Genomic DNA, 20723 nt, shown 5'->3' on the forward strand with positions numbered 1-20723 from the left:
AACGTGAATGTGTTTAATATGCCCAGCACACAACACAAACACCAAGGCAGCCAAGCTGGGTGCCTGGCCCTCCCGGGCGCCCTTCCCGGCAGCCCTGGCAGTGAGCAAAGCCTGGACATGACCACGCCCCGGCATCAGCTTTTAGGAAGCAGATTCTGGCCGAGTCATTCAAATGGACTGGATTTCACTGAAGCTCCCTTAGAGGATGTGGGTTTGATTCAAGAGCTTGTACATCTGAAAGGGCATCTCCAGAGGCCAGTGGGGCACTGGGTGTGGGGAGGGGAGTAGTCACCCCGCCTGCATTTTGGCTGGGGCATTTCTGTTTATCAGTGATATCAGTGACTGTTTCAGAAATGTCCCAAACAGCCTCGCTTTGTATCACCATTGCCACTTGCCCAAAATGCCTTTCTCCTAGAACCTGTTTGACAGCATCTTCCTGGAACAATAGGGCAGCCAGGGTTGGAAAGCCAAAAGTCAGAGACACTGCCTGAGAGGTCCACCTGAGGGCCGTGTGTCCCTGTGCTCCCCCAGGTGACCCTCAAGTCCTGCTGGCCCTTCTCAGAGCCTTCTCTGCCCTCTGGTGAAAGTGGAAATTAGCTGGCTCCTGGAGGCTGCCAGGCTGCCTACCAGGGAGGAGCAGTCACTGCTCACATGCCAGCTGCCCCAGGGAACCTCAGAGGCCTGGAAAGGAGCCACGTGGAAGAAATATTCCATGAGGAAGGGCCATCCCAGCTTCACCGGGCACTTCCTCCTCCAGTTACAGGGGCCCTGCCCTCTGGGGCTCCACAGCCTGGGAACCCCCTGGGGTATGCAAGGAGGCTGCCCTGGTGCTGTAATCAGAAATCATTTAGCTGAGCCTGGTGCTTTAATTCCAGCACTTTGGGAGGCTGAGGAAGGGCAGATCACTTGAGGTCAGGAGTTCGACACCAGCCTGGCCAACATGGTAAAACCCCATCTCTACTAAAAATACAAAAATTAGCTGAGCATGGTGGCACATGCTTGTATTCCCAGCTACTTGGGAGGCTGAGGCAGGAGAATGGCTTGAATCCAGGAGGTGGAGGTTGCAGTGAGCCCAGATTGCACCACTGCATTCCAGCTGTCTCAAAAAAAAAAAAAAAAAAAAAAAAACCCAGGAAAAGAAAAAAAGAAATCATCTGATAGGTCTCATTTGTTTAGTGCTTACTGTGTGCCAGGACCTGGGCTGGGCACTTTGTATTCATTCTTTCATTTAATCATTAAAGCAGCCCTAGTAATCATACTTATATAAACTTATGAAGTCCAATTTACTCAAGTCATGGAGAAATTACCATGTAGTAAGCATTGTGGGGGGAATAATAATATTAATAATACATAGGTCCAGCCTTCAAGGCATCATCCTCTGGTCTTAATCCTCCAACTCTGAAAACTAACTGCCTTTGTCTCTTTAGCCAGGGTTTGAATCCCAGCTCCATCACTTACTAGCTGTGTGACCTCTAATAAATTGCTTCACCTCTCTGTGTCTTGGTTTCTTCCTCTGTAACTGGGAATGATCATGATATAACTTACCTGTTAGAGTTGTGAAGATTGAGTGAGAGAATTCATGGGAAGCCCTGGAAACAGTGAGTCTGTTCAGAGCACTTAATGATAACTGCTAGAAGCCAGGCTTGGTGGCTCACACCTGTAATCCCAGCACTTTGAGAGGCTCAGGTGGGCAGATCACCTGAGGTCGGGAGTTCGAGACCAGCCTGACCAACATGGAGAAAAATACTACTAAAAATACAAAATGAGCCGGGCACGGGGGCACCTGCCTCTAATCCCAGCTACTCAGGAGGCTGAGGCAGGAGAATTGCTTGAACCTGGGTGGTGGAGGTTGTGATGAGCCTAGATTGAGTCATTGCACTCCAGCCTGGGCAACAATAGCAAAACTCCATCTCAAAAATAAATAAATACAATAAAATAAAAAATAATAAGTGTTAGCCATGTATGGATGGGCTTCAGGAGTATGTGAAATATTAGGTGAAATGGCAGATCAATTCATGTGGGACTTTATATATCTCAAAAGAAAGGAGGCATGACCTGGAGACCTAGAAAAGGTGAAGAAGGACTTCTGCATGGGAGATCGAATGTAGACTCCTGGCTGAACCTAGAGATCTTGTTGTTCCATGTTGCCTACCAAAGAGCTGAGTTACTCAGGGAGCTTTTGTAGACAGCGTCTTCAGTTTTCCTGAGGGCATTTCAGTAAGACACAGCAGTCTAACCGTGCAGGACTTGGGGGCACTTCATAAAGCTTATGCACGGTGGAGTCTGGGGAAAACTTAGAGATTATCTCATCTGAATGCATCAGTTTATATATGAGGGACTCTGAGCTTGGGGGTTCAGCTTTATATGTTCCAATATAATAGCTCAAAGGAAGAGAATTCACAGATGTGAAAGTGCAGTCAGAGGAGCTAGGCCGACACCTGTGCTTTTCCCTGCAGGATTTTTAGGAATAGTGAGATGGTGCGTATTTGGAAGCATTTCAAATGTATTACTATCGTGTTACTTCCATGGGCACCTGGCATGATTGGTTAGTCAGGATTCTCCAGAGAAGCAGAGCAATGGGATGTGTGTGCATGTCTTTGTACAGAGACAGAAAGAGAGAGATTTTAAGGAACTGGCTCATGCAGTTGTGGGGTCTGGCAAGTCTGAAATTTGCAAGGCGGGCCAGCAAGCTGGAAATTCACATCAGAGTTGATGTTGCAGGTCTCGAGTCTAAATTCCACATCTTAGAAACTCAGGTGGGGTTTCTATGTTACAGTCTTGAGGCAGAATTTCTTCTCCAGGAAACCAGTTTTTGCTCTTAAGACCTTCAACTGTTTGGATGAGGACCATCTAAATTATAGAGAGTAATTTTGTTTTACTTAAAGTCAACTGAATATAAATGTTTATCACATCTACAAAATACCTCGACAGCAACATCTGGACCAATGTTTGACCAAACAACAAGGCACTGTAGCCCAGCCAACTTGACACATGAAATGAACCATCACAGCTGACCACTGGCACAGATGTAGCAAGCCAGTTTCAGGAGTTCTGGTGTCTTTCAAGCCTATTTTTTTTTTTGACACAGGGTCTTGCTCTGTCACCCAGGATGAAGTGCAGGAGTGTGGCCACTGCAGCCTCAACCTCCCAAGCTCAGCCAATCCTCTCACCTCAGCCTCCTGAGTAGCTGGGACTATTGTGCATGCCAGTATTCCTGGTTAAGTTTTAAGTATTTTGTAGAGATGAAGTCGCACTATGTTGCCCAGGCTGGTCTTGAACGCCTGGACTCAAGCAATCCTCTGGCCTTGGCCTTCTAAAGTGTTGGAATTACAGGCATGAGCACCGCACTGGGCCAGGCCTTTTCAATAAGGGTGTGACACACTGACTGGTAGGTGGACAGCAAAGGAAATGGTTCTGTGCAAGAGGGCGGTGGTTTGGCTAAGAGAGCTGTTCAGTTCTCCCGGGAACCTTGTTCAGAGGCTGGCATTGGGTTAATTACTGCAGTGGTGACCTCCACAGAACTGAGTGAGAAGCAGGCGTAGCTAATCGGAAAACAGGAAATGTCCCGAAGAATGCCTTGAGCCCTGGTCCAGAGTGTGCTCTGCATTTGAGTCGGTTGTTATGTTCTAGGCTGAAAGTATTTCATTTCTTTCCATAGGAAGAAACAGTCATCTTAATAAAATCAGACATAGGAGCCAGGTTGGGGGGTAGGTGATGTAGAGAAAGGAGAGGGAGTTTCCTGTAATTCAATTTGATGTTTAATGCCTGCAGGTTTAACCTTTTTTTTTTTTTTAAAGAGGTAGAATCAAATAACTGACTAATAAAAATATGTGACTCTGGCTGCTGGTAAGAAAAATAATTTACTTTTTTTTTTGCCTGATGTGTTTATGTGTGAGAATGGGTTTTCTTTTTTTGAGACGTAGTCTCACTCTGTCACCCAGGCTGGAGCGCGGTGGCATGATCTCAGCTCACTGCAACCTCCACCTCCCAGGTTCAAGTGATTCTCCTGCCTCAGCCTCCCAAGTAGCTGGGATTACAGGCACCAGCCACCACGCCCAGCTAATTTTTGTATTTTTAGTAGAGACGGGGTTTCACCATGTTGACTAGGCTTGTTTTGAACTCCTGACCTTTTGATCTGCCTGCCTTGGCTTCCCAAAGTGCTGGGATTACAGGTGTGAGCCACCGCGCCGGCCAAGAATGGGTTTTCATAAAATGTAATGTATACACATTTTGATAAACATGAGAGCCTCCTTCCTGGAAGAGAGGGAGCAGGGTTTCTTCCCTCTTCAGGAAGGTAGGAGCTAATGCCAGCTACTTCGTTTTTCCTTATTAGCCAGGGAGATGGGAGGTGCAGTGATTAAATGCATGGGCTCGGGAGTCAGGCTAGACCTGGTTATGCTTCTTCCTAGCCCTGATCTAGGCTAAGTTACCTAACCATTCTGAGCTCTCTTTGCTTGTCTGCAAACTGAGGAAAATAACAGTGCCTACCTCATAGACTTGCCAGGAGGATTCAGTGAAATGCAGGTAAAGTGTTTAGCAGGCTGGGCACAGCGGCTCACTCCTGTAATCTCAGCACTTTGGGAGGCCAAGGCGGATCACTTGAGGTTAGGAGTTTGAGACCAGCCTGGCCCCCATGGCGAAATCCTGTCTTACTAAAGATACAAAAATTAGCTGGATGTGGTGGCTCGCGCCTGTAATCCTAGTTACTCAGGAGGCTGAGGCAGGAGAGAGGTTGTAGTGAGCCAAGATTGTGCCATTGCACTCCAGCCTGGGTGACAGAGCGAGACTCTGTCAAAAAAAAAAAAAAAAGGTGGAGGGGGCTTAGCAATGCCCTGCCCACAGTGAGTGTCCCCTAGAGGTAGCGCCATTAGCATCAGCCTCACACAGGGAGTGCCAGGAGCTGCAGGAAATTCCGCTTAATTAGCTCCCCCTGGTCTGTAGTTAACTGGCATCTGCTTGGACTCAGCTGCTCCCCTTTAATTTCAACACACAATTGAATCATGTGTTCAGGAACATGGGCTAGGAGAATTGTTGGCCCACTTGGTTTTTCTCATGAGTTACAAACTTTTTTAAGTTATATAATCCAGTTTCTAAAACCCTCCTCTTTTAAGTACTTATATCAGCCAAATGAAGCTTAGCCTAGTACCAAGCTAGCTTCACAGTGTGACCATAACCTTCCCACAAAGCCCAGTTGCCCCCTACCCACTTCCGCACTCTTTGGTTCCAGCTGGTTGGGTCCTGGGTTGTTCGCAGACGTGACTTAACTGGTTCTCCCTCCTCCATGCCTGCCCCACCCACCCTATTGAGTCTACCTGGAGTGAGCTTGTCTTCCGGCTCCACGTTTTCAATCTCTCCTTGTCCTTCAGTCCTCATCTAGCTCAGCCTCTGCTTCCTCTGTGCACACAGCCTCAAGTCCCCTTTCTTTCTTCTGAATTTGTCTGTGCGTTGATACCCCTCTGATAGCAACTGAAATCCTCTCTTTCTTTCTTTCTTTTTTTTCGAGATGGAGTCTCACTCTGTCACCCAGGCTGGAGCTCAGTGGCGCAATCTCAGCTCACTGCAACCTCCGCCTCCTGGGTTCAAGTGATTCTCCTGCCTCAGCCTCCCGAGTAGTTGGGATTACAGGTGCTTGCCACTACACCTGGCTAATTTTTGTATTTTTATTAGAGACAGGGTTTCACCATGCTGGCCAGCCTGGTCTCGAACTCCTGACCTCGTGATCTGCCCACCTCAGCCTCCCAAAGTGCTGGGATTACAGGCATGAGCCACCATGCCCGGTTGGAAGTTCTTTCTTTTTTCTTTTTTTTTTTTTTTTAGAGACAGGGTTTCACCTTGTTGTTCAGGCTGATCTTGAACTCCTGACCTTATGATCAACCTGCCTTGGCCTCCCAGAGTATTGGGATTACAGGCGTGAGCCACCACGCCTGGCCGGAAGTTCTTTCTATATTAATCCCCTATAGCTACATCTCCCCTCCCCACTAGACCTCCTGAGGGCAGGAACCATGTCTTGGGTATTTTTATGTCTCCTACAGTGCCCAGCTCAATGCCTGGCAAGTGCTATTCCACAAATATTTGTTGGATGGAAGAAGGAAGGAGCTGATTAATGTTTGTGGAAGAACTCACTCAGGGAACCATTTCTGTGGGCTGAGCTGTGAGGTCTCTTGGCCTGAGCTGGCCAGTCATTATTTCCATGTATGCCCCTTCTGATAGGCAGGAAGGAACTTCAGGATGAGAATGAGACTGGCAAGGCCAGGCGCGGTGGCTCACACCTGTAATCCCAGCACTTTGGGAAGCCAAGACGGGCGGATCACCTGAAGTAGGGAGTTCGAGACCAACCTGACCAACATGGAGAGACCCCAGCTCTACTAAATATAAAAAATTAACCAGGCATGGTGGCGAATGCCTGTAATCCCAACTACTCAGGAGGCTGAGGCACGAGAATCGCTTGAACCCGGGAGGCAGAGGTTGCAGTGAGCCAAGATTGATCCACTGCACTCCAGCCTGGGCAACAATAGCAAAACTCTGTCCCAAAAATAAAAGAAATTTTAAAAATAAGAAAAGAGACAGACAAGAGCATGGTGGAGGTTTTTGCTATTTCTTTTCTTTTCTTTCTTTTTTCTTTGTTTTTTCTTTTTTGAGACAGAGTTTCACTTTTGTTGCTAGGCTGGAGTGCAGTAGCGTGATATCGGCTCACGACAACTTCCATCTCCCACATTCAAGCAATTCTTATGCCTTAGCCTCCCAAGTAGCTGGGATTATAGGTGCCCGCCACTGTGCCTGGCTAATTTTTGAATTTTTAGTAAAGACAGGGTTTCACCATGTTGGCCAGGCTGGTCTCGAACTCCTGACCTCAGGTGATTCTCCTGCCTCGGCCTCCCAAAGTGCTGGGATTACAGGCATGAGCCACCGTACCTGGCCTGTGGAACTTTTTAAGACTAAGAACTATCTTACACTCTTCTGTTTCCTGTTACTGGCACACAGTGGATGCTTAACAAATGTTTACGAATGAATGAACGAATGAATAATTTCACACTCCCCAGCTGCTGGCCCTTGAACAATCCTGTCCCTCCTGAGGGCAGAGAGGATCTGTGGTCCCAGGCTCGGCATCAAGGTAGTTTGCTGCGTGTCTTCCTTGTGCTGTTTCCTAGGTCAGGAACCAGGCTTGGGACTTGTTTCATGTTGACAAGTGCTGACTTTTCATGCAGCCTCCCTGGGGCCCTTGTCCCTGCCTTGGCTCCCTGATTGGAGTCTTGGGGACTTGGAGACTGGAACTTTGCTTCAGTGCCATCTTGCAGTGATGCAAACCCTACCCCAAGCCTGGGTGCCCAGTTTTTATGCATACTTGGTGCCTTCTCCTTGCTTTCCCTTCTTCCTGGGACTTCTTGGAATCGCCCATCTTCTCTCTTGAAGGCCTGCCATGGTTTCAGGGTCCAGATCCACACCTTCATGACTCAATTCTCCACCCACCAAGCCCTGGTTGTGGGAGCAGGGGCAGTGGTGAGGTGGAGGGAGATGGGTGGTACTATTTCATGCTTGTTGAATGCAAGGATTCCTAACCTTTTCAATTTTCAAGGTCACTAACACATTTGAGAATCTGATGAGAACAATGGGCTCTTTCCTGCAGGAAAACTCACAGAGGCAATATTTTGTGTATTAGAGCAAATAATCTTAGAGAGTTTCAGGATAACCTGGAATGTGACCATGAACTTCTCTATGGACATTTTCCAAGATGCCAAGCCCATCACACGTTATATTTCTGCATCTTCATTATCCAGCATTTCTGACAGCTTGCAATAAGGCACTGTGTCATGGTGGCAAAGACACACAAATACAGATTTTGGAGCCAGAGACTTATAGTTCAAAATCTGGTGCTGTTTCCATATTAGTTATGTGATCGTAGGCAGGTTAATTACTCTCCGTTTTCTTGGCTGAGAAATGGAAATGACCACGTTTACCTTGAAGAATTGTCTCAGTGGTTAGAGATATTGCGGTAGAATGCACAGCCTGGCACCTAGAGATGTTCTGTAGAGGGAGCGTTTACAATGACACACAGAAACCATTTTGTCTAGTTCTGTTTAAGTTGAAAATCCTCGGCCAGGCGCGGTGGCTCACACCTGTAATCCTAGCACTTTGGGAGGCCGAGGTGGGTGGATCACAAGGTCAGGAGTTCAAGACCAGCCTGGCCAACATGGTGAAACCCCGTCTCTACTAAAAATACAAAAATTAGCCGGGCATGGTGGTGGGCACCTGTAATCCCAGCTACTTGGGAGGCTGAGGCAGAGAATCACCTGAACCCGGGAAGCAGAGGTTGCAGTCAGCTGAGATGCACTACTGCGCTCCAGCCTGGCGACAGAGTGAGACTCTCAAAAAAAAAAAAAATCCTTTTCATGTCTTCTCTTTCTCTCAAGAGCACTTCCTTATACTGGAACCAGAGAGGAGGGCTGGGAGTTTATGTCAGATGAGGAGAGGGATGGCTGGGGTCAAAATGGAAGTGTGGGAGGGGAAGTTTCAGGACAGCTTCTAGGGGACCTCAGAGTCAGATGCAGTGAGAGGCTCTGTAGACCACTAGAAAGAGCACAGGCAGAACCAGCCAGTATAGGTCTGGGCACGAGCCGATGAGTAGGGCATGCTGAAACGGGAAAGGAGCCATTGGGCTGTGTGTTGCCCTCTCAAGTGGAAAAGTTAATGCTTAGCAGAGTGAGGGCCATGACTCATGGCCTTGCTATGCTGAGGTCTTGGAAGAATGAAGTGGTTAGTCCCACAGGCAGCTATGTGCTGGGAGCCAAAGCAATGTGACATTAGCGAAACAAAACCCGCTGCCTCCTACATTCCACAGCAGGAGAGGAGAAGCGATGGCTGAGGAGTGACTCGAAGTGTGGCCACCAATATGAGATTGCCTGGGTCTCAAATCCTAGCAGTACCATTTATTGACTGGGTGACTTTGTTTTTTGTTTTTTGTTTTTTTAGGGGGGACTGAATCTCACTCTATCCCCTAGGCTGGAGTGCGCTGGTGCAATCTCGGCTCACTGCAACCTCCACTTCCTGTGTTCAAGTATGAATCTCCTGCCTCAGCCTCCCGAGTAGCTGGGACTACAGGTGCCCACCACCACGCCTGGCTAATTTTTGTATTTTTAGTAGAAACGGGATTTCACCATGTTGGCCAGGCTGGTCTTGAACTCCTGATCTCAAGTTGTCTGCCTGCCTTGGGATCCCAAAGTGCTAGGATTACAGGTGTGAGCCACTGCACCCGGCCAACTGGGTGACTTTGAATATGTTACTCAGCTTCTCAGTTTCCTTAGCTGTGAAAGGGGAATGAAAATAGTAATACATACCTCCTAGCGGTGTTTTTGTTGTTGTTGTTGTTGTTGTTGTTTTTTGGGAAAGGGTCTCACTTTGTTTCCCAGGCTGGAGTGTTAGTGGTGTGATCTTGGCTCACTGCAGCCTTGACCTCCTGGGCTCAAGGGATCCTCCCACTTCAGCTGGAATTACAGACATGTGCCACCATACCCAGCTAATTTTTGTATTTTTGTAGAGATGGGGTTTCATTATGTTGCCTATGCTGGTCTTGAACTCCTGGGCTTGAGCAATCCTTCCACCTTGGCCTCCCTAAGTGCTGGGATTACAGCCAGGCATCACCTTGGCTTGGATCCTCCTAGGGTTAAAATTAGATGAAGGCCAGGTGCAATGGCTCATGCCCATCCTAAGCAGATGAATGGGGAAATGTGGGTGCAAGTAAACCCTCAGGTAATGTTCTTAGAATCAATGAATGGCACATGCTCTTTAACTTTTTATAAATGATTGATATGTCTTCCTTTATCTCTTTTGCAGATGAGAAAAAGAAAACAAAGAAAGTTGATAATGAATTGAACCCTGTCTGGAATGAGGTGACTTCTTCATTGTTTTTTCAACTTTGTTTCAACAAGCTGTATTTGATTGTCCTATCTTTGGGTGAGAGGTTACCTCTTCCTTTTGGAAGGAGAATCTCTGCATTTCACCCCCACCCACTCCATTTCCTTTTGTGTTCACCAAGGGAGCAGAGCAGTTCAAGGAGAGTAGCTCACAAGCAACCATCTCCCATACAGCCGTGGTGTGGTGAGGGGAGCCTGGATTGGCAGGAGGAGAGTCGAGTTGTTAACCTGGCACCGCCATGAGCTTGCTGTGTGAGCTTGGTCCACTTATGTTGCATATCTGGGGCACATGTGTAGAGCAAGTGTGGGATTAGATCATCTCCAGAGCCTCAGCAGGAAGGCCTCATAATTAAAAACATGTCTGCATGTGACAAATCAAGACTGTATCACATGATTCTCTGTGTGTCTAGCTGGGTAATGACATGTATTGTTTTTATGTTGATAAAAGTGATGTCCAATATGCTTCATGTGGACATTTTTGAAAACTTCAGATAAGCATTAAGAAATTAACTTGGGTCCCACTCCTTAGAGGAAACTATTAACATCTGTGATGTATCAGTAAGTGTTTATTGAAGGAATATATTTAATAAAATATGACATCTGAAATACAAACTAGCATCATATAGCAAATGATTTCCTCTCCTGCATTTTCTACTACATCCTGAGCATATGCCCATATTATTCAATTCAAAAGTATTTTAATGACTGTGTAATATTCTACTGAAGACATATAACTTATTTACCTCCCCCCACTGTTGACCTTATATCTAGTTTAGAAGTAGTTTAGTGTTTAATATTTTCACAAATACGTGAAAAAATTTAATTCTTCCCACTGAGTAGGATTTTCCTACTCTCTCTCTCTCTCTCTTTTTTAAACCACCCAATTATTCATGAAACTAACTTTTTAACAGTTGATGGGCAGCTCCATTGTGTTTTTCAAAAGCTGGGTCAAACCTCCCTGGACAAGAACGATAATGAATGTCTTGTTATTTTCGCCAAGTCACCAGTCCATGAAGGCTTCCCTCCACCCACTGCAAATTGCTTTCTCTCCCAACTAGTTTTAATATCTCCATGAGATAAAGAATAGACCCTTATCTTTTTTTTTTTTTTTTTTTTTTTTTTGAGACAGGGTCTCCCTCAGGTAGGAGTATAGCGGTGTGATTAAGGCTCAATACTGCCTTGAATTCCTGGGCTCAGGTGATCCTCCCACCTCAGCCTCCTGAGTACCTGAGACCACAAGCACACACCACACCTGACTAATTCTTTCATTTTTTGTAGAGATGGGGTTTCACCATGTTGCCCAGGCTGATCTTGAATTCCTGAGCTCAAGTGATCCACCTGCTTCAGCCTCCCAAAGTGCTGGGATTATGGGTGTGAGCCGTTGTGCCTGGCTAGACCTTATCCTTGAATGAAGTGAAACAAAAAAACTTTTTAATGCCTTAGTTTGTTTTTTGTTTTTTGTTTTTAAGACAGGGTTTCGCTCTGTCATCCAGGCTGGAGTGCAGTGGTTCAATCATATCACTGTAGGCTCGATCTCCCGGGCCCAAGCAATCCCCTTGTTTTAGCCTCCTGAATAGCTGGGACTACAGGTATACACCACCATGCCCAGCTAATTTTTAAAAATGTTTGTAGAGATTACATCCCGCTCTGTTGCCCAGGCTGGTGTTGAATTCCTGGGCTCAAGCCATTTTCCTGTCTTGGCCTCCCAAAGTGCTGAGATTACAGGTGTGAACCACTGTGTCCAGCCTTTTTAATGCCTTTCTGAAATGCCCGGCAGGTCTCAGGCAGGTCGAGAGGGAATTCCACTTATCTGTAATTTCCCCAGAGCCCAGAGCACAGCCAGCTGGACTGCAAGCTCCATGAGAGCAAGAGGCCCCTTGGGTTGGTCACTGTGGATTCCTAGCACCTGACACAGAGTTCCAAGAATAAAACAAATAAGAAATACATTTATGTGAGGGTGCTTCCTATTTCAGATTTTGAATCATCCCAACTCGTCTCTTTATATTTGAGATCAGCCACGTGACCAATGGCAGAGAGATGTGTTCTCACGTGAGCTGGCATATCCTCTGCAGGGAATCAGCCATCTTATTCCATTTTGTTTCCAACACTTTTTTCTGTACTTTCATATTGCAAATGTTTTATCAAGTAAACTGTTTTATAATTGAAACCAAACCCAAATGAAATGTCAACCTCAAACCCACTGGGATTGCTCATGCTGGGTTTTTCTTTTTTTGAGTCAGAGTTTCACTCTTATTGACCAAGCTAGAGTGCAATGGTGCGATCTCGGCTCACTGCAACCTCCGTCTCCCAGGTTCAAGTGATTGTCCTGCCTCAGCCTCCCAAGTAGCTGGGATTACAGGCATGTGCCACCATGCCTGGCTAATTTTGTATTTTTAGTAGAGATAGGGTTTCACCATGTTGTTCAGGCTGGTCTCAAACTCCTGACCTCAGGTGATCCACCTGCCTTGGGGATTATAGGCGTAAGCCACTGTGCGCAACTCTTTTTTTCTTTTTTGAGACAGGGTCTTGCTCTGTCACCCAGGCTAAAGTATAGTGGCACAGTCATAACTAACTGCAGCCGTGACCACTTGAGCTCAAGTGATCCTCCTGCCTCAGCCTCCTAAGCAGCTGGGACTATAGGCACACACCACTGTGCTCTGCTGATTTTTAAATTTTTCTTAGAGACAGAATCTCACTGTGTTGCCCAGGCTGGTCTTGAACTGCCAGCCTCAAGCAGTCCTCCTGCCTCAGCCTCCCAAAGTGTTGGAGTTACAGGTGTGAGCCACCATTCCCAGCCTGGGTGTGTTCTAATAGAAGCTTTGAGGCCAGGGGCTGTGGCTCACACCTGTAATCCCAGCACTTTGGGAGGCCAACACGGGTGGATTACTTGAGGTTGGGAGTTCGAGACCAGCCTGGCCAACATGGCGAAACCTCATTTCTACTAAAAGTATAAAAATTAGCTGGGCATGGTGGTGTGTGCCCATAATCCCAGCTACTGAGGAGACTGAGAATTTTTTTGAGTTCTGAAAAACTTTTTTTTAGAAGTTCTGAAACAAGTTGTCCTTCCATTCCAAGCCCACTACAAGAAGGATCAAGTCATCATTTAATGTATTTAATTTATTTATTACCTAATTAATCAAAGGCATCAGTGATGCTTTACTTATTTATTTATTTTTTACATTTGTCATTAGAAAGAAACTTACTGCATTAAAATGAGAGACCCAGAAAGGTCGGTATATTACAGCATTGACGACCGTGGTGGAACTTAAAAGGAGGGGCATTTTAGAAAATGTTTGCTTAGATCATTCATCTTCTTTGTTTGATAGTAGCATGATTAAGAAGAGCAGATAATTTAAAACTAGCCATTGGAGAAGATGTTTTCACATACACCCTACATTTCATTCTTGCAGCAGTTGTGGTAGGCGTTGAGTCCAGTTCTCTGAGCATGAGGCAGGGCTGTGGTGGCCTGGCTGAAGCCACAGAGCCTAGGAAACAGGAAGCCAGGAGTTGTCCACAGGTCCTCTAAGTTGACGTCTGGTTTCTTTCCTGCCCCCTCGGCCACCTTCAGGTTTAGAATTTAATCATTTCTGCCTAACTTCAAAAGATTGTCCTTGGTGAAAATAATGACCCACCATGTAGCCTTGGTGCATCTTAGTAATCTCTGCTCCTTTAACAGCCTTTTTTTTTTTTTTTTCAAAACCTTTCTGTGAACAGATTTTGGAGTTTGACTTGAGGGGTATTCCGCTGGACTTTTCATCTTCCCTTGGGATTATCGTGAAAGATTTTGAGACAATTGGACAAAATAAGTAAGTTGTTTTCAACTGTTTTTCTCATTTTATGTATCACCCTCTCACTGTTGTTTACTCTGTTGAAGAGACACATCTTTAATAGTGTATTATATATAATACTTCCCATATAAATGTGCTTTAATGCCATGCTCCCTCCCTTCTGAGCCAATAGCAGATGTGGCTCATCCATCTCAGCACTTTTTCCCGAAAGGCTGCAAACACCGAGCCACCCCTAGTCCATCAGACTTGCTTAGAGTGAAGCCTGTTCACACGCCTGCAACTTCTTTAACGACATTTCCTACCTCTGGTAGTTTATCTGAACTGGACCAAATCGCTTCTTCTTCTGATTCGTGGCCCATGCACATCTCATTCAAGTTTTACTTCCAGCCGCATTTCCATCTCAATGTCTCCTTTGCCTTTTAATCCCGACAGACCTAAACCAGACTCCTGGCCCTACTGCCTCTTTCTTTTCACAAGGGGAAGGGTCACGGTGGTGCCTGTGGTGACACCAAGAATTGTCCTCCGGGTAAAGATGGGGGACTTGCCAAACAGGTCCCTGTGGGACAGAATGACCTTAGTATTAATAAATTCACCCTAGGCCAGGATCTGGACTTTGGCCTTGTGGACTTTGGCCTTGTAGACTTAGACCCAGTTTTATGTTACCAATTCAAGCTAACCAAGTTCACAAGACACTAATGCTGTTGTTTTTTTTTTTGAGATGGAGTCTCGCTCTGTTGCCCAGGCTAGAGTGCAGTGGCACAATCTTGGCTCATTGCAACCTCCACTTCCCAGGTTCAAGCAATTCTCCTGCCTCAGCCGCCCCAGTAGCTGGGATTATAGGCATGTGCCACCACGCTTAGCTAACTGTTGTATTTTTAGTAGAGACAGGGTTTCACCATGTTGACCAGGCTGGTCTTGAACTCCTGACCTCGGGCGATCCACCCGCTTCAGCCTCCCAAAGTACTGGGATTACAGGCATGAGCTACCGTGCCTGGCCGAGACTGATGTTTAAAGCCAGAATACCTGCTTATTTTCCTTCTGGTGGAAATCAGTTGCCTAGTGAGAGGGCATTTCTACCCTCCAATTCATGAATTTTCCTTTAAGTCATACCACATGGGAAACCAAATTACTTTGTATCCTTGCTTAGAAGATGTCATTGTTTATGAGATGTACTATTAAGTTAATAACAGGTTTGGTTCCCCAGCCCCCTAAAAAAGAAGCCTGATACTTAATGCCTACATCAATTGTAAGAAGCATTTCAGTTTTCAGCAATGTTAGTACATTTTAAAATGTATGTCTTAGGTGCATCTGGTATAATCCGAAGGATGTAATGAGAGTAAAAAATTAGTATGAATTAGTTGAGGTAGGGTGGTCACATGCCCTGATTTCTTGGGACAGTCCTGGTTTACTGTCCTAGCACGATGATTAGTAATGCCTCTTTTGCTGTCAACATGGCTTGGTTTGGACAGTAAATCATTATTATTATTATTATTATTTGAGACAGAGCCTCACTCTGTCACCCAGGCTGGAGTGCAGTGGCGCAATCTCGGCTCACTGCAACCTCTGCCTCCTGGGTTCAAGTGATTCTTGTGCCTCGGCCTCCTGAGTAGCTGGAATTGCAGGCATGCACCACCACACCCAGCTAATTTTTGTGTTTTTTAGTAGAAACGGGGTTTCACCATGTTGGCCAGGCTGGTCTTGAACTCTTGGCCTCAACTGATCCATCCACCTCAGCCTCCTAAAGTGGTGGGATTACAGGGGTACAGTAAATTAGATGGTCACTCCAGTTATTGGGGTCTTCTGCTTAACGGCATCAGACTAAGAGAGTTTGCACAGACATCTACTCCCTGGACAGTGCTTTGATAGGCACTCCCATATTTGCCTTTGATGAGATCTTTTTACCATTCTCCATTGCTGACCAATGCCCCTGTGACTGAGGCATATTTTTCTTTCTTTCTTTCTTTCTTTCTTTTCTGAGACTGAGTTTCGCTCTGCTGGAGTGCAATGGCATCATCTTGGCTCACCGCAAACTTGGCCTCCCAGGTTCAAGTGATTCTCCTGCCTCAGCCTCCTGAGCAGCTGGAATTATAGGCACGTGCCACCACACCCAGCTAATTTTTGTATTTTTAGGAGAGACAGGGTTTCACCACGTTGGCTGGCCAGGCTGGTCTCAAACTCCTCAGGTGACCTCCCGCCTCAGCCTCCCAAACTGCTGGGATTACAGGTGTGAGCCACCATGCCTGGCCCCTTATATCTTACCCAGTCTGTCGCCAGATCTTATGTTTTCTTCCTTTCCATAGTCTGTGCTTGTGTATATGTTTCTTCCCCAGGTCCACAGCCACCAGCCTGGTTGAGGCCTTCCTCATTTTGTGCCTTATTTATTTTAGCATGGCAATGGGCTGGCCTCAAAACTCTCATTTATGGTTTAAAGTCCTTGCTTTCTTGAAGGTTTCAATACTTAGAGAAAGTCATAAAATAAACAAATACACTAAAAAATACGTATATAATGTGTCAGGTACATGAAGTGATGTGAGCTAAAGAAGAAACTGTTGTATCCCATGAAGAATAGTAAATCAGGGCGGGGCACAGTGGCTCACGCCTGTAATCCCAGCACTCTGGGAGACTGAGGCAGGTGGATCATGAGGTCAAGAGTTCGAGACCAGCCTGGCCAACATAATGAAACCCTGTCTCTACTAAAAATACAAAAATAAGCTGGGCATGGTGGTGCGTGCCTGTAGTCCCAGTTATTCAGGAGGCTGAGGCAGGAGAATAGCTTGAACCCAGGAGGCCGAGGTTGTCATGAGCTGAGATCTCACCACTGCACTCCAGCCTGGGAAACAGAGCAAGACTCCATCTCAAAAAGAAAAGAAAAGAAAAGAAAATCAGAGGAAAACGGAAAGTAGTCAAGGGCAGCAAGGAAGGGAGATGCAGTTTTATTTGAGGTGGTGATAAGGTGACAAGTGAGCAGAGACGTAAATATAATTGCAAAAGTAATTGTGGTTTTGCACCAACCTAATATAATGAAGAACTGAGCCATGCAGTTCTCTGGGGGGTTGGGGAGTATCGAGGAATAATATCCCAGGCAGGGAAGAGCACGTGTAAAGGTCCTGAGGCAGGAGTGCACTTGGGGTGCTGGAGAATGTGAGGAGGCCAGTCAGGCTGGGGCACAGGGAGCGGTGGGACTGCAGGAAGTTGGTGAGGTCAGAGGGACCACAATGTGTGCAGCTTTGTGGGCTAAGGCATGGGCTTTGGATTTCATCCTAAGTGGAATAGGAATCCGTTAAAAGTTTTGCTTATGATCCGACATATTTTAAAAGGATCACTCGGGCTTTTTGTGTAGACTGGAGGTAGGCACCAGTTAGGAAGCAGGAAAACAATCCTGGGAGACCATTATTTATTTATTGTAAACGGATTGAAAACACAGTGCAGCCCTCAGAGGACAGCAGTGATGGGAAAGGACAAGCCCCCACCCTAAGGCTCACCCTGGCACTCATTTCAGGCATTTGCGTGCATTTCTAGAGATAGAGGTCACGTACAGTCCATCTGAACCTGGACATTTTCATATTTTTGTGAACCTATGACAGGCATAATTCTGAACAAAGAAAATACGATGGGTCCTGTTCTAAGAGGGTCCTTCTAAGGTTCAGGGGCTCCATGCGTCATGCTGAGCTATGTTACACTTGGTGTTATGATGCCTTTTGAGTATAAAGACCAAATGAGGCCAGGTGTGCTGGTTTATGCCCGTAATGCCAGCACTTTGGGAGGCTGAGACAGACGAATCACTTGAGTTCAAGACCAGCCTGGTCATCATGGCAAAACCTTGTCTCTACTAAAATACAAAAATTAGCTGGGTATGGTGGTGCACACCTGTAATCCCAGCTACTTGGGAGGCCGAGGCACAAGAATTGCTGGAACCTGGGAGGCAGAGATTGCAGTGAACTGAGATCACACCACTGGTCTCCAGCCCTGATGACAGAGCGAGGAAAAAAAAAAACAAGACCAAATGAGCACAGGGTTACTCTGATATTATGATGACCAGAATTTTTAGGCATAACAGAGGTAAATTCTAGGCCAGTTATGAAGCTGGTCTTGATTACTTTTTCAATCTTTCCCTCCTCCCATCTTCCATCCCCCCGACTTTTGCTGGGCACCCGGTGTCTTTAAGATTCCTGGCTGCCACTGTGGTACCTGCTGAGGCCTGCCCTCTGAGCCGCACCCTGCACACTCTGCCATTTTTTTCCTGTACAAAACTTACCTGTCCTGTGGCTCAGTCCTTCATAGCCCTGCTTCAAGGTGCTTTCTGAGAAATTCATCGAGTGTTGGTATAACAGCTGCTAATAGTTAATTTCCCGGTAGCATTGACTTTTAAACTGAAGGCCATCAGTGACTTACTTGAAGGAGTGAACAAGATGGGAATTTTAGGCCCTATGGCCAGGTCACTGGAGGAGGTGGTTTTTTTTTTTTTTGTATTAATAATTAGAACATTATCTCTCTGTCCTGCAGCTTCCACTGCGTAGTTTACTGTCTTGCAGTGAAAGGCCGACCCTGCGTCAGCTCTGTAATGAACAAGGCATGATTTCCTGCCCCTCCATCGCCTCTGCTCTTCTGCTAAGCAGTGTGCCTCTCCATCCTCAGCTGGGAATCATGATCATTGGTTTAGTTTCCACCAACTAACCAATACACACATCTTGGTCAAATTACCTGTATATTTAAGAAACAAACTTTTTTTTTTTTAACAGTCTCGGAATAAGCTGTATGTTTGTTCAAAATATTTGTGTATTTTGGGCCTAGATTTTCTTTTTGGCTTTTTTTTTTTAAGAGACAGGGTCTCGCTGTGTTGCCCAGGCTGGAATGCAGTGGCTATTCACAGGCACGATCCCACTACTGATCAGCACGGGAATTTTGACCTGCTCCGTTTCCGACCTGGGCCGGTTCACTCCTCCTTAGGCAACCTAGTGGTCCCCCACTCCCAGGAGTTCACTATATTGATGCCGAACTTAGTGTGGACACCCGATCGGCATAGCGCACTACAGCCCAGAACTCCTGGGCTCAAGAGATCCTCCAGCCTCAGCCTCCCTAGTAGCTGGGACTACAGGCACGCGCCACCGCGCCGGGTTCTTTTTGCCTTTTTCTACTGAAGTTCTGGCCTTTGAGGATCTGCTTACTGCTCAGTGTGGGACCGCTTCCCTCACCTGAAGCGCAGGGTGGGGCCAGAAGGGTTTTCTACGGCTTAAGGAATGTCCTGCCTATTGACTTTCCTGTTGCCATGGAGATGGGCTGTGCAAACAGGAGCCCTCACTTTGCATCTGCTGCTCCCCGGCCTGTTAGCAAACAGTTCCCAGCTGCCTGGGTCAGCTGTGCACCGTGCCCACACCCACACCGGCTAGACCCACGCAGTCCCAGGCTTCAGCGCCTGCGGGCCGTAACACCCCCTACAACCCTCAGGCACCGGGAGTGGGTGGGCCTTTTCAGTGTGAACTCTTCTCCCTCACTTTACAGTCATCCAACCAGCCATTCAGAAGGAATGAGGGTGAGAAAGGAGGAGCCTCTTGGTCACAGGAGGAACATGAAATGTTATTTTTAGAGGAAATGTCAGAGGGGAAAGATTTTCCCAGAGGCTGAAGAATGAAAGTTCACTTTGCAGACAGCCAATGACTATCACTTCATGAGGACTTAGCATGTGCCCAGGGCATCCAGCCCTTTGCATTCATTACCCCACTTGATCCTCACACATACCCCATATGATGGGTCCTACTTTTCCTCAGAGAGATTGAGTAACCTGCTCAAGGTCACACAGCAGGTGTGTGTCAGAGTCAGCTCATTTATATCCAGGCCTGTATAGTTGACTTTTATGTTATACCAAAAGTCTCTGACTACCTATAGGAAACAAAATGTTGGTAGAATGATCAGTTATCTCTGCTGAAATAGAAGTGGTGTTTCTTCCTAATTATGAAAAAAAAATATTTTAAATTCTCGATATCAGTTTATTGCTACCTTTCCTAAGCTCTACCCTAGGTAAAAATTTTAAGCGTTTTTATACTATTGAATAGTAAGTCACTTATGACGATCTTCTGCAATGGACAAGATATATGAAGAGACTATATTGCATCTCATTTACTCTTCACAGTGACCTTGAGAAGTAGAGAGTAGACTTGAGCCTCAGAGGGGTTGGGGATGGGACCCTGATCTGTTGTCATTCTGGCCCTCCCCTTGAGTTTCTAAAAGTGCCATCCTCAAGAACCTGCACATGTAAAAATGAAAGATACTGACAAGTTTCAGATTGTGTGTGTGTGTGTGTATGCATGTGTGCACACACGTGCCCAGGAGAAAAAAGAGGTACCGCATAGAACTTTTGCATTCGCTTTTCCCTTTGCGTGGAATGCTCCTTCCCTCAAACTGCAATAGATGTAAAATCTTGTCACTGGGCCTCACCATCTCTGATCATCCAACCTAGAGCAGCCCCTCCCTGTCACTCTCCATCTTATGACCCTGTTTTATTTCCTTCAAAGCCCTTCTTATTAGGGAGCTCATATGAGCATAAGCATAGGAAAGGAGTCTACGTGAGCATATAGATGTTAGAATTGTGTTTTAGACAATTACTCAGGGTGTGTGCTGGTCCACACACCTGCTGTATGTAGCTCAGCATTCACCACCATCTGAAACGTTCTTATCTATTTACCTATTCATTTGTTCTCTCTCTACTGGATAGTAAACTTCATGTCACTCTTGTTCAATGCCGTGACATCAGCACTTAGCACAGTGCCTACTTAGCACAGATAGAGCCTGGCATACAGTAGGCTCTAAATAAATGTTTGTTGGATGAATGAGTGAACAAGTGAATTTATGATGCTCCTACGTGGATGGCATTGACATTTACAAAGCATCTTGCAGCTGTCATGTCAGCTCACTGGTAATAGGCCATCGATATGGAATCTGTCCACCTCGGCTCTCTGGAACAGCTCTCTAGTTCCAACTTGGGTTCAAGCTGCAAAAGGGTCAGGATACAAAGGGGTGAGAACACAAGAGA

At 46.2% G+C, this 20723-nt stretch overlaps 1 protein-coding gene across 3 annotated transcripts in view; it reads left to right on the plus strand.

Annotated features, from left to right (window-relative positions):
- The window catches only part of MYOF (myoferlin), a 179139-nt gene that overhangs the window by 16921 nt on the left and 141495 nt on the right, over positions 1–20723 (plus strand). For all 3 annotated transcript variants that reach the window (XM_064374110.1, XM_021669047.2, XM_021669046.2), the window contains exons 2-3: positions 9829–9884; positions 13623–13714. In XM_064374110.1, the coding sequence (XP_064230180.1) occupies positions 9829–9884; positions 13623–13714 (148 nt within the window). The remainder of the gene's footprint in view (positions 1–9828; positions 9885–13622; positions 13715–20723) is intronic.

The sequence above is a fragment of the Aotus nancymaae genome, unplaced genomic scaffold (genome assembly GCF_030222135.1).
Source record: "Aotus nancymaae isolate 86718 unplaced genomic scaffold, 86718_ANA_hifiasm-v0.15.2.pri h1tg000010l, whole genome shotgun sequence".
NCBI lineage: Eukaryota > Metazoa > Chordata > Mammalia > Primates > Aotidae > Aotus > Aotus nancymaae.